Here is a 25,469-nt window from a genome sequence, read left to right as displayed (position 1 = left end):
ACGCATGCGTACTAGCATCTGTGCGATGCTCCAGCTGCTCCTGGAGGATCGCGCAGGTGCTGTATGCGTCCTGCGCATGCGTGGAGGCGCAGAACTCGTCAAAACCGGGTAAGAAACTCAGGCGGGCGGGTGGACCCTTCGGTGTTCCCGGAAGTTACTTACTTCCGGGTTCGTCGACCAACCGGTTCGCGGGGACCACCGCGAACCGCCTGAAACCCACCCCTGTTACATACCCAGCTGACCTTAACTGATTCCATTGAAGCTATTTCAATGAGAAACCACCAGCAAACTTCACGACTGTAGACTATTCACAAAATATCCTAAAAGAAAGCATGGACAAATCATGCGTGGCTTGTTGCCAAGATGACCACAGGGCTAGGAGCATGAAATTGACCTTGATGAAGGAATACAAGGATCATTAAGAGATTATAAATGACAATTCAATCCTGGGAGGGAGAAGAGGACGTGAGAAGGAGACTCAAAGTAACCCTACCCTACTGTTTGGTATAAGAGCATGCAAGGAAACTGGCAGCCTTTCAAGATTCTGTTATTATAAACTATGGTGATATAACCTAAAATAACATTTCACTAATCCTTGTGTTGTCTCTTTCGTGATATCCCCTAAATCAAAAATTTCATGAAAGAAACTTTTATCTTTAAGACAACATTCAAATAAGTGAGATCAGTTGCCGTATTTTTCGGAGTATAAGCACCTTTTTTCCCTCAAAAAAGAGGGTGAAAATCTGGGGGTGTCAGACACTGAATACAGCATTTTTTTTTGCCTCCCCAAACCCCACCCCATTTGCAAAAATGGCCACGCATAGCTTTTAGGAGGCTTCCAGAGTGCTCCTGGGGGCTGGGGACAGCAAAAATGAGTGAAAAACAGGCCATTTTTTGCTCGTTTCTGTCCCCCTCCCAGCCCTCAGAAGCACTCTATAAGCCTTCTAAAGACTATACATAACCTTTTTTGACAGAAAATGGGCCGCTTCTTTCTCATTTTGGCCCCCACAGCCCCCAGGAGCACTCTACAAGCCTCCTAAAGGCTATGCATATCATTTTTTTGACGAAAAATGCACCGTTTTTGGGAGACCTGCAGAGTGCAAAATCTTTTTTTTTAATTTGCCTCTTCAAAATCTTGGTGCGTCTTATACTCTGAAAAATATGGTAATTCCATTTGACTCCCAGAGAATGGACCTGTCTTTCCCTTGATTTGTATTCTGACTTCATTTTTTTTCCCCTTTGGCTGCAGGATCCAGACTTCTCTCTGCTGACGCTGATGGGAACGTCAAATGTTGGAGCATGATGGACCACCTGGCCAACAGCTGGGAGAGCGAGGTGGGCAGTGAAGTGGAAGGAGACCCAGTAGTGGCCCTTTCCTGGCTGCACAATGGGGTGAAACTGGCTTTGCATGTGGAGAAGGTAATTAGATGAATTAAGGGTTGCTATTCTGCAGGTAGTTCTCATCTTATATCCATTCGTTCAGTGACAGTTCAAAGTTCTGGCTCTCATGACTTGGGTGCCTGGTTTGTAATTGCAGTGAGCTGCAATCACTTGATTGTGTTCTGACCTAGGCTTCCCCAGAAAGCACAAGCAGACCCCTTGTCCCGACAAAACCCCTTTTATTAAATGAAGGTGAATTTCTCTCATTCACATTCAGCAAGGCCTGGCAAACAGTCTTTCAAAGGAATATTTATGACTACAGACCTTATCTATCTTGGAAAGTTGTCATGTAAATATTTTCTAAATTAGGTGCTGTGCAAGGAAAGACTGGGCACAGAATCTTTGAGATTCACGGACAGATCTTCACACTCCTGAAACGAATCTAACAACCGAACGAACGAATTGTTTCCTTGTCCCGACAAAACCCCTTTTATTAAATGAAGGTGAATTCCTCTCATTCACATTCAGCAAGGACTGGCAAACAGTCTTTCAAAGGAATATTTATGACTACAGACCTTATCTATCTTGGAAAGCTGCCATGTAAATATTTTCCAAATGAGGTGCAGTGCAAGGAAAGACTGGGCACAGAGTCTCTGAGATTCACGGACAGATCTTCACACTCCTGAACGAACGATTGTCTCCTGCAAAGTCCACTCCCCTTTCTCTTTTATGTCCTATGGGAGGGGCCAATCACCTTCCACCTGTGACTTTATTCCCAAGTCTACTCTGATTTCTGAATTGTTCTTTTTTTCTGGCAGCTCTGCGCATGTGCACACTGGGAACAGGCTCCGGCTGTTCCTCTGCCTCACTGCTGTCTAGCTCCATAGGCACCTGATCACTGCCAGATGGCCTTGGCCCCATCTCTGCCTCTGACGCAGAGCCTTCGTCTGAGCCTTCCCCAGCCTCCAGGTGTCAACATTTAAAGTGTTTCCATGACTATTATCAAGTCGACATAGAAAAGGGAGTAGAATCCCATGCATACCTTTGGCCAGAGTCAGGTCTCATATTGCTACAGCTAGTTTATGAAATATACATGTTCATAGCCAGCCGTAACATCTTGTTGGTGAATGTGATTTATGACACAAACAGAAGGGAGGAGATACAGGGGTAAAGTTCAAATGCAATTAAGCGGAAATCAGTTTCGGCTCCACAGAAGAACATGCCAAAATGTTGATCCTAACAAATGGATTTCTTTTGAACTTTGTCTCGAGGCTCGTAAATTAATTAGGTCATCCTTTGGAAACTTCACACCAGGACTGGCCCATGCTCATCCCCAACATTCTCACTGTCCAACTCTGTTGCCACTGGCGGGCCACAACAGATTGCCATTTACAACCTTCTCTGCCAGCTTCCTGCAAACAAAGTCAATGCTGCAACGCTTGTGTGAAAAATGACAAGTCACTTTTTTCAGTGCCATTGTATCTTTGAACGGTCACTTAAATGAATGGTTGTAAGTTAAGGACTACCTTAACTTAACTCTTGATAATCGACTCTCTCCTAAATATCTTCTGTTTCCTTCTGCCCTTAGTCTGGAGCATCCAATTTTGGTGAGAAATTCTCCCGGGTCAAATTCTCCCCATCGTTGACTCTCTTTGGGGGGAAACCTATGGAGGGCTGGATCGCAGTAACCATCAGCGGGCTGGTCACCGTCTCACTGCTGAAGCCCAACGGACAAGTGCTGACCTCCACAGAGAGCCTTTGCCGCCTGCGCTGCCGAGTGGCCTTGGCTGATATTGCTTTCACCGGTGGAGGCAACATTGTGGTGGCCACGTCAGATGGGAGCAGTGCCTCTCCAGTCCAGTTCTACAAAGTCTGCGTCAGTGTGGTGAACGAGAAGTGTAAGATTGACACCGAGATCCTCCCCTCCTTGTTCATGCGCTGCACCACTGACCCAGCTCGGAAAGACAAATATCCTGCAATCACCCACTTGAAATTTCTAGCTCGGGACATGTCTGAACAGGTGAGTTCCTTGGGGTTTCCTTCTCCAGTCCTAGCTGCCTCTTCCTTCTAGCTACTTGGCCATATCTAGATTAGTCAGTTGAAGACAGATCAGATAGTGAAGAACCTGGAGAACCCAATGCAGAAACATGGAAGGAGTGGATCTTGTTAGTCCACAGAGTTGGTCCACGTGGAAGGATGTGATAGCAGTCTTGCACTTACTACCAGTTACTGCAGTTCGGCGGTTCAAATCTCACCGGCTCAGGGTTGACTCAGCCTTCCATCCTTCCGAGGTGGGTAAAATGAGGCCCCAGAGTGTTGGGGGAAATAGACTGACTCTGTAAACCACTTAGAGAGAGCCGTAAAGCACTATGAAGCGGTATATAAGTTTAAGTATTATTGCTATTGCTGTCTGTCTGTCTGTCTGTCTGTCTGTCTATCTAGATAGCAATAGCAATAGCAGTTCGACTTATATACCGCTTCATAGGGCTTTCAGCCCTCTCTAAGCGGTTTACAAAGTCAGCATTATTGCCCCCACAGTCTGGGTCCTCATTTTACCCACCTCGGAAGGATGGAAGGCTGAGTCAACCCTGAGCCGGTGAGATTTGAACCGCCGAACTGCAGTTAGCAGTCAGCTGAAGTGGTCTGCAGTACTGCACTCTAACCACTGCGCCACCTCAGCTCAGATGCTGTCTTCTCACCACAATCTCTGTCTTCCTGTAATTATTTTGAATTTTAAATAGCTGCTAGATCTGACACTGGGCATTCCAGAACAATGTTTATCAGGTTTGGAGACTTTAACATGTGTGGACTTCAATTTCCAGAATTCCCCAGCCAGTCAGCATGCTGGCAGTTGAAGTTCACATATCTTAAAAGTGCCAAGTTTCAGAAACATTGTTCATCTAGATCAGGGATGTAAAACTTGAGTCATCACAGCGTCGTCACATGACATATCACAACTTTTTCCCCCTTTTGCTAAACCAGGTGTGGGTGTGGCCAGCCTGTGATGCATCCGGCCTGCGGGCCACAAATTTGACACCCCTGATCTAGATGCACCATGAACAAATGGGGGGAGGAGTTTCCAGTGAACTCTGAAACTAGTGAGAAATGGACTGCATTTGGGTCAGTTTTTCACTCCTATCCTAGAGCACAACCATGGGAAACGAGATTGGACCCGAGTCCGCTTCCCTTGATCCAGTGGGATCTTCCCAGGTGTTTATTCTCCGTGCCTCTGGAAGTATATACTACTCCGGTTTTATCAACCTCAGCATGATGGCTGGGAATTCTGGGAACTGAAGTCCACACATCTTAAAGTTGGTAAGGTTGCTAACATTGTTCTACCTGGCCTTCCCTCCTTCTCCAGATGCTGCTGTGTGCCTCCAGTCAGAACAATAGCATTGTGGAGTGCTGGTCACTCCGGAAAGAAGGACTGCCAGTTAACAACATTTTCCAGCAGATTTCTCCCACAGGTGAGTCAGGTAGCAGTGTGGAAAGAATTCAGCAGAACATAGCTTCTTCTTCTCATTAGGTTGAAGTCATCCTGGATTCCTGAATGGTCAGATTGGGGAGTTTGAAATCTGTGAACTGCAATTCTAGCCCAAGCAATGAGGCAGAAAAGGCATAGGCAGAATCTTGCGGGATCAGGACAAAATCTTGTAGGGATCACCCAACCAGCTTTCATGCCTAAGGCAGGACTAGAACTCACAGTCTCCTGGGGATTGGCCCAAAGTCACCCAACCAGCTTTCGTGCTTAAGGCGGGACTAGAACTCACAGTTTCCCAGGGATTGGCCCAAAGTCACCCAACCAGCTTTCGTGCCTAAGGCGGGACTAGAACTCACAGTCTCCTGGGGATTGGCCCAAAGTCACCTAACCAGCTTTCGTGCCTAAGGCGGGACTAGAACTCACAGTCTCCTGGGGATTGGCCCAAAGTCACCTAACCAGCTTTCGTGCCTAAGGTGGGACTAGAACTCACAGTCTCCTGGGGATTGGCCCAGAGTCACCCAGCCAGCTTTCATGCCTAAGGCAAAACCAGAATTCTGCTTCTCCCATAGGAGTTACTTCTTTGTTTTTCATGGATGGTTTGTGTTGCCAATAAAAAAATTGCTCTTTTCTTTCCAGCTTTCCTTCTATTCATCTCCCTCATCACAGCTCAGCAGGAGCAATTTTTCTAACTGAGAGCAATCAAACTCACAGTTGATATTTAATTGTTGCCTTTACACAGGAAATTACCTGGCAACAGATTCTCATCACAGCCATTTCCCTCTGGAAATGAGATTCTTTTGATTCTTCCCTAGGCGAGAAACCATTAAATTGGTACATCTTGACCTGGCAAATTCGAAGCTGAATTTCTGCTCCTTTCGCTTAGAAACAATACATTTGATTAATTTGAAACAGGTTCTAGTATCATTTTGAAAAAAGAAATCATAGGCGACCTGTGTGTAAAATGCATAGATTTTCATACCATGCAATATTCCTTCAGCTGTGATGTCTTAGGAATACAAGAAAACTAGTTTTATATGTGCAACTTAGTTCAGTTTGCTTTTCTGGATGCAAAGTTGTTTATTTACCAAATTTATATGGCGCTCATCTTGTGGTACAAGGTGACATAATAAACTCACACAGTCTCTTCCACACCAGGCCTCTCCACAAATTTCAGGACTACAGTTCCCTGAATTCTGAGCAGCCAGCACACCCAAAGAATTCTCAATATCCCTGCTGCTCAGAATTCTGGGAATTGCAGTCCCAAACACCTCTAGAAAGTGTGAGTATTACAGTAATCTGATTGTGCTAAGCAGAAAGGAATGAACTAAAGGGCCACCGTCAGTGAGCTATTGGACAGTACTACTTGGTCTGTTGTGTGGATTCTTGGGTGGTTTAGGGGTGGGAAATTTTTTGGTGGGTGGGGGTGTGTTTGGGGATTGTTATGTGTGTTGGGCCTGATCTCTGTTATGTGAATTTTGTTGTATGTGTATACTGTGGACATACGTACAATGACAATAAAGTAAAGGAAGGACGTTCCCGTGGCACGACAAAACCGCGCGCGACTAAAGCGCGCCCGATTAAACCGCGTCGCTGATGTCATCAACAGGGCGACAACAGCGAGCGCGGAGAAAGAAGGGTGCTTTAAATAGCGCTTTGAAAGCAAGCCGATTCAAGTTAAGGTAAGGGTTAGGTTTAGGGTTAGGTTTAGGGTTAGGTTTAGGGTTAGGTTAAGGGTTAGGATTAGGTTTAGGTTTAGGGTTAGGTTAAGGGTTAGGATTAGGTTTAGGGTTAGGGTTAGGGTTAGGGTTAGGTTAAGGGTTAGGTTTAGGGTTAGGTTTAGGATTAGGTTTAGGGGGGTTAGGTTTAGGTTTAGGGGTTAATTTTAGGTTTAGCGTTTACAGCGTGCTTTTTTCTCCACACTGTTGTCGCGCTGTGATGACGTCAGCTACGCGGTTTCGTCGAGCGCCCTTTAGTCGAACGCGGTTTTGTGGTGGAACCAGACGTTCCATTACCAAATGCTTTTTTGCAGCACTTTTCATTATCCTCTTCCTCTTTATTTCTAAGTTGGGGACAAGCCGCCGATGATCTTGAAATGGCGGATCCTTTCAGCCACTAATGACCTGGACCGAGTTTCTGCTGTGGCGTTACCCAAACTGCCAATTTCTTTGACCAGCACCGATCTGAAGGTAGCAAGTGACACCAAGTTCTACCCGGGTTTAGGTGAGGAAAGTTTTTTCTTGGATATGTAGTCTTACCAGTGTTGCAAGAAATATCCATCTGGTTCAGTTCCAAGCGGGGAGAAAGACACTGGAAACATGGAGGCTGATTGGAAAGATGGTTTGTTGATAAAGCAGAACCACATAGGTTTGTGGTCCTGGGCAGCTGAGCACATGGAGTGGAGAATGAGAGGTATTTATACCCTATCTTGAGCCTGGCCCTTGAGCTTTCTGTTCTTGTGCAAGAAATATATTCTATTGGCTGTAGTCAGACTCCCGTGGGGTCATGTATGTCTGAATCAAGTTTGATTGAAGCCTGGAGGGTGATGCAATGTCCCCAGGTGATTTTGCAATGCAGTGAGCCCTGCCGCTAGATAATCCTATTATGTCCTGGAGGGTCATGTCTTAAATCCCATCACCCTGGAGCTGAAGGTCTTTGGTTTTGTAGAAAGGCTGGCCCCGTCCTTCTCAATGGGCAACAGATATCTGCTGGGGGCAGGGAGCTGAATCTCAGAATCTCTGTCTCCCTTAAGATTTCTATTTTTCTTTTATGGGAAATATAATATTCTGCCTTTTTAATATTTCCTAAAATATTTCATTCTTCTAGGAGGGGTGGGTGCTTACTTCCTACATCAGATAGTCAAAAATCTAGTGCTGTGGTGATGCAGTCGTTATAATGCAGTATTACAGACCAATTCTGCTCACAGCCCAGGAGTTTGATGCTGACGGGCTCAAGGTTAACTCCCTCTGAGGTTGCTAAAATGAGGACCCAAATTGTTGGGGGCAATAGGCTGACTTTGTAAAGTGCTCGGAGTGCATTAAAACAGGAGTCCCAAACCCCTGATCCATGGCCTATTCTGAACCGGGCCACGGAAGTTATGGCTGAGCGCACACGTGAAACCACCCCCTCGCCCTGCTGTGCCACCTCTACTGTTCTGCCGAGCCAGAAAGGTTGGAGGCAGCTGCTTTCAAGCACTATGGAACAGTATATAAGTCTAAATGCTATAGCTAATGTGATCCATTCTTGGAAAGTTCCAAGGTTCCCCCATGCCAATTTCAAAGCTGAACTCCCTACTTCCTGTTCTGGGCCACAAAGGAGTGATCAATGGAACTTCAAATCTAGGTTGTAAATAACACCCAGATGGCTCCATCAGAATTTCAAAAGGTCACTAAGAGACCAGTCCTAAGTTGAGAACTACCTGTACACCAAACTGGCTCTCCTAAGAAAAGTATAAATGCCTAAAAGTGGGATATCAAATCTTGGGAATCATAGATGCATCTTTTTCAGATCCTAATTAGAACTTTATTTAGCAGCTTACCAAATTAGTAATTTGCCGCTGATACTATATTGTGAGCAGAAGTGTCTCCCAACAGTGATGTTTGGTTTGGCTTGCTCAGGGATAAAATACTAGAATAGTCCAAAAGGAATGCAGCCCTACTTCTTCTTTCAGTAAACCATTTTTAAAATCCCTCTGCAATTTACCCCACCTCTGTTCCAGGCCTGGCGCTTGCTTTCCACGATGGCAGCGTCCACATCATCAACCGTCTCTCCTTGCAAACCATGGCGGTGTTTTATGGCTCCAGCTCGCAGCGCCCGGTGGATGACCAGACCATCAAACGGCAGAGAACGTCGGGCCCTCTGATCTACTTCAAAGCGATGCAGATGTCTTGGACTTCGCTGGCCTTAGTTGGGGTCGATAGCCACGGAAAGGTACACTTGGGGCTACAGAGTAAGATCCCCATAGTATTTAAAGCAGTGACTTAACAACCAATTTTCACGCAACCATTGCAGGATCCCCATGGGGACATCACCAAAATTCGAGCAGCTGGCAACTGGCATGTATTTATGGCAGTGGCACTATCCTGGGGTCATCTGATTACCCATTGTAACCAGCGGTGGGTTTCACATTTTGTTACCACTGGTTCACCGTGTGCGCACCCGCCCGCTTTGCACCCTTCCATGCATCTGCCCAGCCTTCTGCGCATGCACTTTGCTCACACATGCACCTGGCCTCAAAAACATGCGCCTGGCCTCAAAAACATGCCTAAATAGGATGGCATAGAGCTGGTATAGAGCTGGGGATTTCCACTACCGGTTCAGATGAACCGGTCCGAACCGGCTGAATGCAACCTCTGTTTGTAACCCTCCCAACTGGCTTCCAACAAGCAAAGACAATGGGGGAAAGTCAGGTTTGTTTAACAACCGCATGATTCACTTAACAACTGTGGCAAAAAGGTCACAAAATGGGGCACAACTCACTTAAGGAATCTGCTTTGCTTAGCAACAGAAACTTGGGGCACAGTTGTGGTCGTAAGTCAAGCATTGCTTGCAGTTCCCTTTTTTCCCAAGACAAAAACGTAAGAGCAGGATTGGATAATAAGAGAAATTCTCTCCCCTGCTTCCAGATTCATAGAACAGACAGCCAAATGTCTCCAAGGCATCAGCCATCTCTATCTCCCTGTGTTGTTTTTCATATGAGCATCTCACTTTTGTAACTCCCTGAATCCCTGTATTCTGAAGATGAATGAGTGAAGAGCTTTATTTGTCTCCACAGCTGGTTTTTCAATGACAACATTCGATTTGTACATTTTAACTTCCTTTACATTGATAGGGTACATCAGCTGTTTGGGTCTGTTCTGATTGGAAAGGCATGTTAATCCCTGCAAATAATAGCTTATTTGCTCCCTCCACCATGAATCCAAGTGATTTCCTTTCGAAGGCCTTTAAATTATTGGCTATCGCTATAGCTTGTTGCAGGGAATTCCATAAACAAGTCCAACAGTTTGTAAAGGAAATGTCCCTTTGCTTTGTGGTGCATTTAACTGGAAAGTCCTTCATTTTCTCCGAGATCAACCCAGGCAAAACAAGGAATTATTGCCAAGAACGGATAACTCAAACAAATGAGTCAAACTTCACAATCGGGCAAGCAATCCTGCAGCTCCCTGGTTGAAACAAGAACAGAATCCTGAAAAGTGCCAAGCATTAATCTTGCCAGAGGGTGTTAAAAAAAATCCCTGAGCAGGGACACACACACACACACACACACACACACACACACACACACACACACACAACTTTCCTGGAAGATGGAGGTAACTGACTTCCTGGCTGCATCTGATGTGTCATTTCTGTCTGTCCCCTTACTCTCTGCAGCTTAGCATGTTCAGGATCTCTCCCTCCATGGGGCATGTTTTGGATATGAATATTTCCCTCCGTCACTTGCTTTTCCTGTTGGAGTACTGCATGGTGACAGGATATGACTGGTGGGACATCCTGCTTCACGTCCAGCCCGGCATGGTGCAAAATCTGGTGGAAAAGCTGCACGAGGAATACATGCGCCAAAATGCTGCCCTGCAGCAGGTGAGTTCCCATTTTTGAAACATGCATTCAATTTTGCAACTACTAAGATTGTTGGCCGAGCAGGTACAAAAACAGCCAGGGAAATGATTGAAGCCTGGGAAATGGGTCCCTCGTCAGTCGAGAGGAGTGCTGATTTACCACCAGCTTATCAGGTGCTTAGGAGCCAAGGACTTGGTAGCATAAGGAAACAACACCCAGTCATTGGCAGTCAACACACCAGTCTATCAATAGGAAGGCACCACATAATTTTGACTCACAATAGCCCAAAGCCCATGTTCCAGTAGAGAGAGGTTCCCTGAAGATGGGCTCCAGCATGAATCCAAAAGCTCGGAAGAGTAAACCTCTTTCCCGGTGACTGACCCAGATTGGCTCTTGCAACATTATCTCTGAGATTCACGGACAGATCTTCACAAACGAACAAACAAACGGTTTCCTGCAAAAGCCCACCCCCCCCTTCGCTCCTCTTTTATTTCCCATGGGAGGGGCCATTCACCTGTGGCTTTACTCCCAAGTCGACCCTGATTTCTTAGCTGTTCTTTTCTTCTGGCAGATCTGAGCATGCACACACTGGGAACAGGCTCCAGCTGTTCCTCTGCCTCACTGATGTCTGACTCTGAAGGCAGCTGAGAACTGCCAGACTAGCCCCATCTCTGCCTCTGACGCAAAGCCTTTGTCTGAGCCTTCCCCAGCCTCCAGCACTGGCTCATGTTCTTCCTCAACCTTATTGTGCAACTCTGGCGGGCCACAACCCTAGTGTCCTGTGGTTGCATGACCACAGTTTGCTGCAGGGTGGTTTTTCCGCCATTCTTTCTTCAGAAGAATGGACTTGCTTAATGATTATATTATTCACTTAATGACTATGTGATTTAGACTTACAGTTTCACAATTGGCCTAATGGCTGCTGTAAAAACAGCTGATCATGATCAAGTGCCTCGACGTACGACAACTTATGGCCGAATTTCCGTTCCCATTTGTCGTCATACGCTGGGAACTCTGTGTAGGGTTTTTAAGGCAATAATTGAATTGTACCTGGAAGTTGAGTGGGGGTGGGGGTGGGGGGGGGGAGCATAGATCACGAGTAGTGGTGTTAGATGGACATGTAATGGGACATGGACTCTGTTGTGTGTTTAAACCATGGTTTCACCAGGGTTAAATCATGATTAGCCAAGTGTGTTTCAGTGGTGGGATTCAGATTTTTTTTAGTATCGGTTCTGTGGGCGTGGCTTGGTGGGCAGAGCGTGGCTTGGTGGGCGTGGCAGGGGAAGGATACTGCAAAATCCCCATTTCCTCCTGATCAGCTGGGACTCGGGAGGCAGAGAACAGATGGGGGCGGGGCCAGCCAGAAGTGGTATTTACCAGTTCTCCGAACTACTCAAAATTTCTGCTACCGGTTCTCCAGAACTGGTCAGAACCTGCTGAATGCCACCTCTGGTGTGTTTGGAGTAAATCTTTTGGGGTCACAGAAACCTGAACTGCCAGAAGTGAAACCCCAAGTGAACTCGTGTTGTTTATTTGTTGATTTTAATGTGTGAACGTCCTTGCTGAAAGGAGCAGCATTCTCAGGGCTGATCACGTCCCTCTTTTGACAGGTTCTGTCCACACGCATCATTGCCATGAAAGCCTCACTTTGCAAGCTCTCCTCCAGTACGGTGGCACGTGTGTGTGACTACCACGCTAAGCTTTTCCTGATCGCCATCAGTTGCACCCTGAAGTCCCTGCTCCGCCCCCCTGTCCTCAACACGCCCGACAAGACCCCTGGAGACAGGCTCACTGAGATCTGTGCCAAGATCACCGATATAGGTATGTTCCAAAGGGCTGGTCCTCCCTTGGTCTACTAGAAAAAGAAGAAAAAGCTCATTTAAAAAATTCTTCTATTTTCAAGATTGTCCATGTAGAGTGAAAGAATCAAAACGTTCCAATTGTGGCCAAGCTCCATGATTGAAGTCTTGTCTGTCATTTTGTGGGCATCTACACACACAAAAAGGGCAGAATTTCAATTGCATTGCCATAGCAACCTTATTGTTTGTTTGTTTTTTACCATCAGATGGACCAGTGTTTCCCAAACTTGGCAACTTTGAGATATGTGGACTTCTAGCATTCCCCAGCCAGCATAGTTGGTTTAAATTCTGGTAGTTGAAGTCTACATATCTTAAAGTTCCCCAGCTTGCTATTTACATTTTTTTTCTCCTTCTCTCCCTCCCTCAATGTTATAGTCATGGTTGAAAGACAATTTCATAATTAAAAGTGGAATTATGACATTCTCCTCTGATAATGTCAACGTTGCTGGATTTGCAAAACTGACCTTCTGGTATTCTGTATTCTTTTCTTTCTTAATATGTTCCTTGCCTGCTTGGTTTTTGGTAATATCAGTATCACAGAGAACCAAATAATCCCAAAGTTTTTCGTTACTGCTTCTTAGTCTCTTTTTTTATCAATATGTCTCTGCCTGTTGGTATCCTAGGGCAGGGGGCTCCAAACATAGCAGCTTTAAGATTTGTGGATTTCAAGTCGCAGAATTCTTTTGCTAGCCATGTTGGCTGAGCAATTCTGAGAGTTGAAGTCCACCAGTCTTAAAGTTGCCATGTTTGGAGACATCTGTCCCAGAGAAAAGGGAAGCTACAATTTAAGTTAATTTTGAAGGAACTAATAAATTATGGCAAACTGTTTACACATTAAATTCTAAAGAAAGAAAGAAAGCAATTTACAATCAAATGACTAATGAATTGGTTTCAGTTTAGAAAATTGTTCATTCATAATGAAATTTGCTGCTTTAGGAATATCCCCAGTATTTTACACACACACACACACACACACACACACACACACACACACACACACATACATGTTATGTCAAAGCATTTGGTATGCCCAAATATGGGAGGGAGCATACTGCTTCCCTTTTTGCCTTTCAACTCCACCCTAGGAGCCTTCCAGGCAGGAAACCATAATTTGTGTTGCATTTGTGCTAATAAATAAATAAAGAGAGACTAGTATAGATCTATTTCAAGCTATTTAGCTCTCATCAACTAATCCCAGTAAGGGTATGGCTAGCTGATGAGAGCTAAATAGCTTGAAATAGATCTATACTAATCTCCCTTTATTTATTTATCAGCACAAATGCAGTATGTATGTATGTATGTATGTATGTATGTATGTATGTATGTATGCATATATATTATATGCACACACACACCTGATAATTTGCATCCTTTTAGAGGGTCGTTGAAGCCCTTGGAGGGTTTTTTTACCATCTGTCTGCAAGGAATATAAATCCTTCCATTCCCCACTATCCTGCCAGAGCTGAAGAAGCTTCTTGGATGAGAAGCGAAATGTCTTCAAAAGAAAAAACAAGAAAGTCCAGTTGCCTCCTGAAAAAGCACCTTTGGGGACCTCCAGTAAAGGGGAAGAAACCATTCCATGCACTGCCCTCATCCACTTGATTGACAGTTCTTCCTGTTGAGAGGTTCTTCCTAATGCCTAATCTCTCATCTACCCCCTTGAAATTTCCTCCCATTGATCCTTCCAGATATTGACAAAGTGATGATTAATTTGAAGACAGAAGAATTTGTGCTGGAGATGACCACCTTGCAATCTCTCCAACAACTGATCCAGTGGGTTGGGGACTTTGTGCTCTATTTGCTTGCCAGTCTCCCCAACCAGGTAAGACTCACTTGTGCAGCAGATGCCCTTTGATGCTTTTTGCTTAATGGAGGGTAAACTTTTGTGTCAAACTCACCATTCGAGTTCTAATATTGACTGTTTGCTTAAAGTGAGGCCTTCTCTCATCCTTTACATACAGTGGTGCCACTTCTCAGGGTGCTGTGGCCTGCCAGCGGCCAGTGGAGCTGGCAGCAGAGTCGGACAGTGAGGAGGTTGGGGAGGAGCATGGGCCAATTCTTTAGGCTGCAGAAAGCTCAGATGAGGGCTCTGCATGAGAGGCAGAGATGCTGTCTGGCAGTGATCAGGTGCCTACGGAGCTAGACAGCAGTGAGGCAGAGGAACAGCTGGAGCCTGTTCCCAGTGTGCGCATGCGCAGAGCTGCCAGAAGAAAAGAACAACTCAGAAATCAGGGTAGGCTTGGGAATAAAGCCACAGGTGGAAGGTGATTGGACCTTCCCATAGGACATAAAAGAGGAGCGAAAGGGGAGTGGGCTTTTGCAGGAAACAATCAGTTCGTTCGGTCATTAGATTTGTTTCAGGAGTGTGAAGATCTGTTCGTGAATCTCAGAGACTCTGTGCCCAGTCTTTCCTTGCACAGCACCTCATTTAGAAACTATTTACATGAGAGTTTCCAAGATAGATAAGGTCTGTAGTCATAAATATTCCTTTGGAAGACTGTTTGCCAGGCCTTGCTGAATGTGAATCAGAGGAAATCATATTCATTTAATAAAAGGGGTTTTGTCGGGATTAGGACTCTGCCTCGTGTTTTTGCAGGAAGCCTAGGTCAGAACGCAGGGGCCCATCTCTTTTCAGTTGCAACATATAATATAAAGGTTGTAGTTGTGGTTTTGATCAGACATTATTTTTAATCAGGAATTTTGACTTCATAATAATGGTGTATACATGGTGCCTCTTCGTTTTATCCTGCACCGAAAGAAATCAGGAAGGAAGAGCTTCATCATATATGAAGCCCATTATCTACAGCCTCGTGGTTTATTGAACCAAAATGGGCAAAACTGCTGTGTTTCCAACTTGACAACTTTAAGATATGTGGATGTCACTTCCTAGAATTCCGCAGCCAGCTTGAGTCATGGGAGTTGAAGTCCACATACTTAAAAGTTGCCAAGTTTGAAAAACCGTGGGATAGAATTATAAGCCAGCGTTTAACAAGAAGGTTGTTTTTGATTGTTTATTTTTTGCCTTCAAGCCAGTGTTGACTCCTGGCGAGTGCAGTTTTCTTGACAAGATTTCAGAAGTAGTTTGCCAGAGCCTCTTTCCTAGGCCTGAGAGAAGGTGAGAAGGTCACTCAGCTGCCTTCATGCTTAAGACAGGAGGAGTGGAATTCTCAGTCTCTCAGTCTCTGGACTGATGGCTTAATCATTACATCAAAGTGACTTAGTTTATGCAGTGTATTTAATGATTTGTGTGGATTCCGCTGTTACACAGAGTTACACAAAAATATCCTTTCTTGCTTGTTTATCCTACAAAGTAAACAGAGTTAGTGTATTGGTATATCACCCCATTTGGACCCTGGCTAATTAAACCAGGATTCCTAGCTTTAAGTGGTGTACCCGGTGCAAGTGTCATCCCTTTCTGTTGAATATTTTATTTCTTATTTATTTATTTAGAAATTTTATATTTTCTAAATAAATAGAAATAGAGCCAAGATGGCGCAGTGGTTAGAGTGCAGTACTGCAGGCTACTTCAGCTGACTGCTAGCTGCAGTTTGGCAGATCGAATCTCACCAGGCTCAAGGTTGACTCAGCCTTCCATCCTCCCGAGGTGGGTAAAATGAGGACCCAGATTGTTGGCGGCAAGAGGCCGACTCTGTAAACTGCTTAGAGAGGGCTGCTCAGCCCCTCTCTAAGAGGTTTACAGAGTCAGCCTATGAAGCGGTATATAAGTCTAAGTGCTATTGCTACATTGCCGTCTATTTGCACATGGCAATTCAAAGCAGCTTGCAAGAGCATAAAAACCTCATATATATAAAAATAAAACTAATAAAAGAGAATAATAAGTTTTTGAAATAATATAATAACCCCCACCCCAGTGACAACACATCACACGAGCCATTTAATGGGCTCCATCCCACTCCTAACCGGCTCCAGGCACTGCAAGAGGGAGGACATTGCACCGCTTAACTCACCCCTGAGACTCAGCTGAGTCATACAGCTGAGTATCAACAGCATATTGATGATACTTCAGTCCATGGTGATGGATGATCTCACCCAACAGTTGAACAGGAGCGGAGAGAGTACCGAGCCCTGCAGAACCCCGCAAAGCAGTGGGCGAGGGCTGGATCTCTCCCCTCCTATCAACCCTGACTAAGAGTGGCCACAGAGGAAGGAAGTGAACTGGGTTAGCAGAGGGCCTCCCACTCCCATCCCCCAAAGCCCCTCTAGAAGAAATGGTTGATGGTATTGAAAGCTGCCAAGAGGTCAAGTAGAGCAAGGATGGATACACTACCCCCATCCTGCCCCGCCAGAGATCATCCAAAAGCGCGACCAATGCCGTTTCTGTCCCATATCCAGGCCTGAATCCTGACTGGCTGGGGTCTAGATAATCTAGATATGCAGATTAACCAGTTAAAACTGCATTATTTCATTAGCCGAGATTTCTAAAACTGAAGCACTCCTAACTATTGAACCCTAGTATCTTTAACCAAGGAAAGTCAAATGGGCCCATCCCAGAGAACCATTGCTGGTTAAGACCGACAGCTTGCTAGCCTCAACCCTTTATTCCCAATCCTGCCTTGGTGATCATGAGTAACCTCATTGGAAACAATGGGTTTGCTTTGGAAATCAGAGCAGAGGCAGAATTCCCAAGGATGGGCAGATAGGGATATTTAAGGACATTTAAATATGAGGAAGGACTCACTGGAGAAGAGCCTAATGCTGGGAAAGATTGCGGGCAAAAGCAGTCGGCGTGAGCTTAAATGTACTCCAGAGGATGGTAGAGAACAGGAAGGCCTGGAGGCACGTTGTCCATGGGGTCACGATGGGTCGGACACGATTTCGCAACTAACAACAACAAGGGCATTTAAGAGCTGTGGTGGCACAGTGGTTAGAATACAGGCTACTTCTGTTGACTGCTGGCTGCCAGCAGTTTGGCAGTTCGATTCTGAGCGGCTCAAGGTTGACTCAGCCTTCCATCCTGCCGAGGTGGATAAAATAAGGACCCAGATTGTTGGGGGCAATAGGCTGACTGTAAACCGCTTAGAGAGGGCCGTAAACCATTATAAAGCGGTATATAAGTCTAAGGGCTATTGCTATTAACTCATAATGCAAATTGTGCAGGAGATTCATTGTTGATGTCGGGTAATTCAAGCTCCTAATAAATTTGAGTCTTTCTTTTCTTCTATTATAAGTCTACCAATCATGTTAATTGAAGAATTGTGTGCATCCTTTCAGCCTTGGACTGCCTTCAAGGTTTCTTTTTCTGCCTTTAGGGCTCTGGACCCGCATCAGGACCTGTTCGGCCAGGTCACAGTTTCCTCCGGGATGGAGCCTCCCTGGGGATGCTCCGCGAACTGATGGTCATGATCCGGATCTGGGGCCTCTTGAAGCCAAGCTGTCTTCCCATTTATATAGCCACGTCTGACACCCAGGACAGCATGTCCCTCCTTTTCCGACTTCTTACCAAATTGTGGCTGTGCTGTGAGTAATCTGATGTGCTGCCAAACGAGGGAGAGGGATAGAATAGAATAGAGTAGAATAGAATAGAATAGAATAGAATAGAATAATTGGAGATCTTCTTGGAGATCTTCTAATCCAACCCCCTGCCTAGGCAGGAAACCTTATACCGTTTCAGACAAATGGCTATCCAACATCTTCTTAAAGACTTCCAGTGTTGGCGCATTCACAACTTCTGGAGGGAAGCTGTTCCACTGATTAATTGTTCTAACTGTCAGGAAATTTCTCCTCAGTTCTAAGTTGCTTCTCTCCTTGATTAGTTTCCACCCATTGCTTCTTGTTCTACCCTCAGGTGCCTTGGAGAATAGTTTGACTCCCTCTTCTTTGTGGCAGCCCCTGAGATATTGGATCACTGTTATCGTTTTTCCCCTAGTCCTTCTTTTCATGAAACTAGACATACCCAGTTCCTGCAACCGTTCTTCATATGTTTTAGTCTCCAGTCCCCTAATAATCTTTGTTGCTCTTCTTTGCACTCTTTCTAGAGTCTCCACATCTTTTCTACATCATGGTGACCAAAACTGAATTCAGTATTCCAAGTGTGGCCTTACTAAGGCATTATAAAGTGATATTAACACTTATGTGATCTTGATTCTATCCCTCTGTTGATGCAGCCTAGAACTATGTTGGCTTTTTTGGCAGCTGCTGCACACTGCTGGCTCATATTACAATGGTTGTCTCCAAGATCCCTCTCACAGTTTTATGTAGCATAGAACTGTGTTCTAGGCTGGCTTGAAGGATTGGAGCACAAAGAAATGGTGTGCAGAACATGAGCCAGGTGTGACTCATTCAAAGCTCAGAAACCATTTGAGCATTTTGAGCTCAACATAAACATTTCCAGGCTTGAGTTTTGATCTACATTGTTTCAGTATTGGTTTGTGAGACAAGCCCATGGACCCTTCTTTTTCATTTTGAGACGATAAAGAAGGAGGTGAGATACAGGTAGTCCTCGACTTACAACAGTTCATTTAGTGTTTGAAGTTACGACAACACTGAAAAAAGTGACACATAATTGTTTTTCACCTTTACAACTGTTTCAGCATCCCCCATGGTCATGTGAACAAAATTTGGACACTTGGCAACCAACTCTATTGGCAAAGTGACAATAAAGTTATTCTAAATCTAAGTCCCACATTTATGACAGTTGCAGTGTCCTGTTTTGTCACCTTTTGTGACTTTTGGACACAAAACTTTCTGGCTCAGACTTGAGAAAAAAAAAATAAGAAATTTCTTTTCTTTGAAATGGATTTTTTTTCAAAAAAAAAAAAAAGAAACATTCCCATAAAATAATGTGTCAAGTGCGCCTCCTTCAAAATTCAAGAAACCCTAACCCCCAACTGCATAGTTTTAGATAAAAGGTACTTTTATTGAATCTGAAGTGAAAGCATTGAAAGTAAAGCAAGATCTGAAACTAAAGGCGCAAAATTGTACATATCAAAGGTTTACCCAAATCCCTCCCTCCAACGACCCCAAGGCGAATGTCCAATCTCCAGCCCCCAAGGGTGTCATGTGGGCTGCATCTTCAGGTGGCTTCATCCATCTGGCATGCAGAGATGGTTGACCTTGACCAGACTTAAAACAGGATCATTCAGCATGCACAGAAGATGGTGAGAACAAAATTCCCTTCTCGTCCCGAGATATCTCCTCCGGCACGATTCCTCTCCCAAATACCGAAACCCCATCGCTCCCTGTTACTATGGCAGCTGATAGCAAGCCAGGTGATATAGAGGCTGACACAATGGAAGTAATAATCATGTTTTTGCTACCTGTCTACCCAATTTTCTTTTTTAAAAAAGGAATCCCCTTCATTATTTATCTAGAAATGCTTCCCAAGTGAAAACAGGTGTTTGTGATCCAATACACATCAATTCTGGGAGTTGAGGTCCAAGGTGGCACAGTGGTTAAATGCAGCACTGCAGGCTACTGCTAGATCAGCAGGTCAGCGGTTCAAATCTCACCGGCTCAGGGTTGACTCAGCCTTCCATCCTTCCGAGGTGGGTAAAATGAGGACCCAGATTGTTGGGGGCAATATGCTGACTCTCTGTAAACCGCTTAGAGAGGCCTGAAAGGCCTATAAAGCGGTATATAAGTCTACTGCTATTGCTATTGCTATTGAGGTCCACACCTCTTAAAGCGGGCAAGGGTGAAAAACACTGACCCAAAGCCTTTTCCCTTGGGCAGGTCGTGATGAAGGGCACCCCAGCGAGCCGGACGATACCTTGATCGATGAATGCTGTCTCCTACCCAGCCAGCTCCTCATCCCAAACATGGATTGGCTTCCGGTGAACGATGCCATCATCAGCAAGCTGCAGAACAAGCAGCCGGTCCGGCTGCAGTTTGGAAAGACTCCCGGGATCGTTGGACACCCCGCTCCGGTTCCGTGCGATGCGTTTACCAGGTGCATGGAGGGCAACCTGGTTTTTCTCTTGACACGACAGGGAAGCTCCTTGTCATGCTGGGCGGATGGTCCTTTATGCGTTTTACTCTTGCTTAAGGCCTTCACGGTACTCGCCGAAAGATTAGCTTGCTTTAATACAGTCCCAAAGGTGCTTTTTCAAGAGGCAACTGGCAGTGGTGGGATTCAACGGGTGTAACAACCGGTTCGCCGAGCATGCGCTTCGTACGCGCGTGTGCATTTAGTTTTTAAAACAGCTCCAAAACACACGTTCTACTGCAGCCCCAGTGAGTAAAAGAATGGAGGCGTAGCAATCCGTTCTGCGGCGTCTTATCAGCCTCAAACAAAAGAAATATAGGACAGACTAGCGGGAAAGGGGGGCAGCTGATCGTCGGAGCTACCGGTTCACCCGAACTGGTAGAATCCCAGTCCTGGCAACTGGACTGTCTGGTTTTTCTTTGAAGACGTTTTGCTTCTCATCCAAGAAGCTTCTTCAGCTCTGACTGAATGGTGGGGAATGGTGCGGACAGCTGGTCATTTCCAATTTTTTTTTTTTTACCAGCTACCTGCGAGGAGTATTAATCCTTCCATTCTCCACCTTCCAGCTGAAGGAGCTTCTTGGATGAGAAGTGCAACATCTTCAAAGAAAAAACAGAAATTCCAGTTGCCTCTTGAAAAAGTACCTTTGGGATGACGGAGAATCTCCATGGATTTTAATAATACAGTATTTTTCCAAAGACCGCTTTAAGACATGTGGACTTCAACTCCCAGAATTCCTCAGTCAGCATGGCTGGTTGGCGAATTCTGGGAGTTGAAGTCCACATGTCTTAAAGCGGTCAAGTTGGAAAACCCCTGTTTTAATAGATCCAGTTAAAAACAAGCAGAAGGGAAAGAGATCCTGAAATACAAGTTCCTTGACTTGGTGATTTGGGCCAAATTAGCCTTGATTGTAATCCTTCCACAGTTCACATGAGCCTCAGCTCCATTTTGCAGCTCCCAAGTGGCAGCAAATCACTGATTTTAGAGCAGTGCTGTATCTTGATTACCGTCTTTTTTGGACTATAAGACACACCGGTGTATAAGATGCAGCAAGATTTTGAAGAGGTAAGTAAGGAAAAAAAGGTTTTGTCCTCCTCGGCCCCCAGGAGCACTCTGCAGGCTTCAGCAGGGCTGGGGGAAGACATAAATGCTCCCATTTTTGTGAAAAATGGGCAGAAAACGGGCCGTTTTTTTGCAATAACAGGGACATTTTTGCCTTCCCTCAGCCCTGTTGAAGCCTGCAGAGTGCTCCTGGGGGCTGGGGGAAGGCAAAAATCCCTTTGTTTTTTCAAAAACGATCCGTTTTTGCAAAAATTGAATGAGGGGGAAGGGATATATGTTGAATGTTGATTTTATTTATATGCTGCCCTTTTCCCCCGAAGGGGACTCAGGGCGGCTCACAACTTAACCAGGGAAGGGGGATACAAACAGAAAATTAAAACGATACAAAAACAATACATAATTTAAAATACACAACAGTCATACCAATTCGAGACGGGGGGGGGGGCAATAGTTCTTTAGCCCCAGGCCTGTCTGAACAGCCAGGTTTTAAGGGCTTTGCGGAAGGCCTGGAGGGTGGTGAAAATGGGATGCGGGGGTGGGGGTATATAAAAATAGCTGTATTCTGTGTAGACCACCAACATTTCCACGCTCTTTTAGGGGGGGGGAAGGTGCCTCTTATATTCCAAAATTATGGTATTATTTCTTTTAAAGGCACCAAAATTGGGTATAGTAACCTTATGAACACAGCTGGGTTCATGAAGGTTCATTTAAAAAAAAAAACTGTTGTCCCCTCCTATCCTATATGGAATAATAGGGGCAGGGAAATCGGTCTCTTCCTCTCTTGATGGCTTTGTTGTGTTATCACCCTGAAGGATTGTTTCTCCCCGTGGCATTTGGCACTGTGCTATCTAACAAGTGTTGTCTTTATTCCCAGGACTACTGGGTACCCAAAGATTGACCACCTGCGGCGACTCCATCTTGGAGCTTATCCCACTGAAGAATGCAAGTCCTGTACGAGGTTAGCATCCCAGGAAGAAGGAAGGAAGGGTTCAGTCCCCCAAAAGATTAATCTTAAATTTTGAACCTAATCCCAAACTGACTAAAGATAAGCAGAAGTAGGAGAAGAATAGGCAGAGCTGAGGGTGTGTGGTGTGTGTGTGGAGTTTGTTATCAACCTTCAACCCTTAAAGCTAAAGGTAAAAGATTCCCCTCGTACATATGTGCTAGTCGTTCCCGAGTCTAGAGATATTTTTAATATTTTTCATTTCTGTAAGCCGCCCGGAGTATTGGGCGGCCTAGAAATTCAATAAATGAAATGAAATGAGAGCAGTGCTCATCTCCATTTCAAAGCCGAAGAGCCAACGCTGTTCGAAGACGTCTCCGTGGTCATGTGGCCAGCATGACTAAATGCCAAAGCCGCACAGAACCCTGTTACCTTCCCACCAAATGTGGTTCCTATTTTTCTACTTGCATTTTTACATGCTTTTGAACTGCTAGGTTTGCAGAAGCTGGGACAAGTAACGGGAGCTCACTCCATTATGCGGTGCTAGGGATTCGAACTGCCGAACTGCTGACTGCGAACTGCGAACTTTCTGATTGACAAGCTCAGCCTCTTAGCCACTAAGCCACCATGTTCCTAGAATCCTTATGTTCCCACAAATGATCTAAGTCCAAGTCCTCTTGAATTCCATTGATTCTTATCTAGTGCCAATGTAGTGACTAGATTCTTGTTTATAGGGTTCAGCGATACATCTTTGAATGCAACAACTATGGTTCTGATTCTCCCTGCCTTACAGCAGTGAGAAATTGGAGCTGCTGGTCAAAGTTTGTAAAGGGCAAAAAAAGGTTTCTACAGTCATGCAGAGCGTTAAAACAAAAGGCCTAATGATGGCTCCTCTCTTTATAAGTTGTGGAGGATATATGCAGGAGTGGGATTCAGATAATTTAACAATTGATTCGGGTCAGGTTGGCTGTCATGGGAGGCGTGGCCCATTCCCATCCTCCAGTTCCATCGCACATGCGGGATGTTCCTCCTGCGACAGCCAATCTGATCCTGGGTGAACCGGCTGTTAAATTACACGCCCCCTCCCGCTATCAAAGTGCATCCTGGGCCCTGCGCTGCAATGGAGAAACGGGTTAAACGGGGGATAATTTAACAACCAGTTCAGTTCAACTGGTGCGAACCGGCTGAATCCCACCACTGGATGTATGTAAACCTGGCATAAGGTACAGGTAGTCCTCACTCTATGACCAAGTGGAGACCAAAATTTCCATTGCTAAGCAAGCAAGTGGGTTGTGCTCCATTTTATGACCCTTTTGCCAGGGTTATTAACAACCTGGCTTTTGCCATTAAATTTGCTCGTCAAAAGCCAGCTAGGAAGGTTAGAAATGGTGATCGCATGACCCCTAGACAATGCAGCCATTATAAATACATGCCAGCGCCTGAATTCTGATTACATGATCATGGGAATGGTCACATCAGAGGTGGTATTCAGCAGGTTCTGACCAGTTTTGGAGAACCGGTAGTGGAAATTTTGAGTAGTTCAGAGAACCGGTAAATACCACCTCTGACTGGCCCCGCCCCCATCTATTGTCTGCCTCCCGAGTCCCAGCTGATCGGGAGGGAATGGGGATTTTACAGTATCCTTCCCCTGCCATGCCCACCAAGCCACGCCCACAGAACCAGTAGTAAAAAGTTTTGAATCCCATCACTGGGTCACATGACCTAATACTCCTTCCTCCTCCCGTTTTCCCCACAACCACAAACCTGTGAGGTAAATTGGGCTGAGTCAGAGAGATGATCCAAAGTTTATACGGGAAACCTTGTCAAAAAAAAAAATATGAAAACATTTTTGCTCCATACCTTTTGGAGAAGTTTCTCAGCTGGGTGCCATATTGTCCCCCTTTTTAGGTGCGGCTGTGTTACAATGCTCCGTTCCCCCAATAAGACCACGGCTGTGAAGCAATGGGAGCAGCGATGGATCAAGAATTGCCTTTGCGGTGGTCTTTGGAGAAGAATGCCCCTCAGCTACTCATGATGGACGCCAGGACTCTTTGTCTTAACCAGATGGGATTTCCGAGGACTTTTGCAGCTTACTCCAGAAACTCCATTAAAAAAAAAAATGTCCTGGAGGGGAACAAAATCCCCAACATAAGATATGACAGAAAGAGTTGCGGGTGATTTTATCCACCCCTTGGAGGAGAAGACTTTCCTGGGGCAAAGCACCAAGAGAAATCAATGGAAGGCGCTGGAAGAGTTTGAATTGATTGGCACTTCTGGTAGCAAAAGGAATTTAGCCAGTGCCAAAGTTGCATTGATATCCCTAAATTGCACCATCGTTTCTTCTCTTTATTAGCTTTTTAATATTATTGAGATTTTAGCTCAACATTCAGGAAGGGTTAAAATGTTACATTAAAAATGAAGCATTTTTTTTAGCATTGTTCGAGTTGCAGAAAAGTAGACAATTGTAGGAAAGCGAAGAGCTTTCCTTGGTGTGTGAATTTGCTTCGTGCAGAGAATTGTGGGAGAGGGTTGGGGAAAACATTTTTACTATAACATTCTTCCTTATTTTTCCACATGCTCCTGCCGCCAAACTCACTGTTATCTAGAAACTAACGTATTGGGAAACTGAGGACAAACCTATTCCATCCTTCTCTACTTCTGCCTGTTGTCTGAAATAATCCAGTCTAAAATCCTTCCATTTCAGGAAGATTTGGTTCTTCTGATATGTCTGCTTTTAAACTTCTAGCTCTACATTCTTCAGAGACCATTCCTTTGAAAAGGATGTGGTGATACAAGGATGTGAAAACCATCCTTTTTAAAAAATTTCCTGGGATTCCAGACTCCACAGATCCCTCTGTGCAAGAGTGTGTGTGTGTGTGTGTGTGTATGTCTGCTTCCTACAAAGGAGTTGCAAATTTTTTTGCAATTTTTTTAATCCCTCACGGATGAGCGGTGGCTTTTTTTGTGCCCAATAATTCTATGTTTTCTCAGAAAATGGAGACAGCGAAGACGTTAAAAGATATTCATGGATAAGCGATGGTTTTATAAATATTGTAACGGGATCAGAGTTTGTACAGATTGTAATTCTAGAGTTTTGTATGCTTTGTAAATGGAGGACTTCTTTTATTCTTTGTTTTGCCTCGTGATGTACTTCCCTGCCTCTCTGAACTTTTAAAGCAAAAAACAAACCCTTACAAGGAACTCCCTCCCTCTCAAATACAGCTTGAGACAGTTTTTAAATTC

The 25,469-nt window shown here is 44.9% G+C and overlaps 1 protein-coding gene across 1 annotated transcript in view; it reads left to right on the top strand.

Annotated features, from left to right (window-relative positions):
* The window catches only part of MED16 (mediator complex subunit 16), a 33,123-nt gene extending 7,654 nt beyond the window's left edge, over positions 1–25,469 (top strand). The window contains exons 4-15 of the mRNA XM_087702420.1: positions 1,250–1,419; positions 2,969–3,400; positions 4,742–4,847; positions 6,926–7,081; positions 8,577–8,788; positions 10,232–10,438; positions 12,028–12,238; positions 13,965–14,098; positions 17,547–17,754; positions 19,969–20,185; positions 22,158–22,241; positions 24,135–25,469. Of these exons, the coding sequence (XP_087558546.1) occupies positions 1,250–1,419; positions 2,969–3,400; positions 4,742–4,847; positions 6,926–7,081; positions 8,577–8,788; positions 10,232–10,438; positions 12,028–12,238; positions 13,965–14,098; positions 17,547–17,754; positions 19,969–20,185; positions 22,158–22,241; positions 24,135–24,261 (2,264 nt within the window). The 3' untranslated portion in view covers positions 24,262–25,469. The remainder of the gene's footprint in view (positions 1–1,249; positions 1,420–2,968; positions 3,401–4,741; positions 4,848–6,925; positions 7,082–8,576; positions 8,789–10,231; positions 10,439–12,027; positions 12,239–13,964; positions 14,099–17,546; positions 17,755–19,968; positions 20,186–22,157; positions 22,242–24,134) is intronic.

This window comes from Thamnophis sirtalis, unplaced genomic scaffold (genome assembly GCF_051295495.1).
Source record: "Thamnophis sirtalis isolate CommonGarterSnake01/CBP01778 unplaced genomic scaffold, rThaSir2_p1.2 scaffold_1, whole genome shotgun sequence".
NCBI classification, from domain to species: domain Eukaryota; kingdom Metazoa; phylum Chordata; class Lepidosauria; order Squamata; family Natricidae; genus Thamnophis; species Thamnophis sirtalis.
The sequence above is the reverse complement of the archived record's forward strand: the minus strand, read 5'-3'. Positions and strand labels throughout refer to the sequence as shown.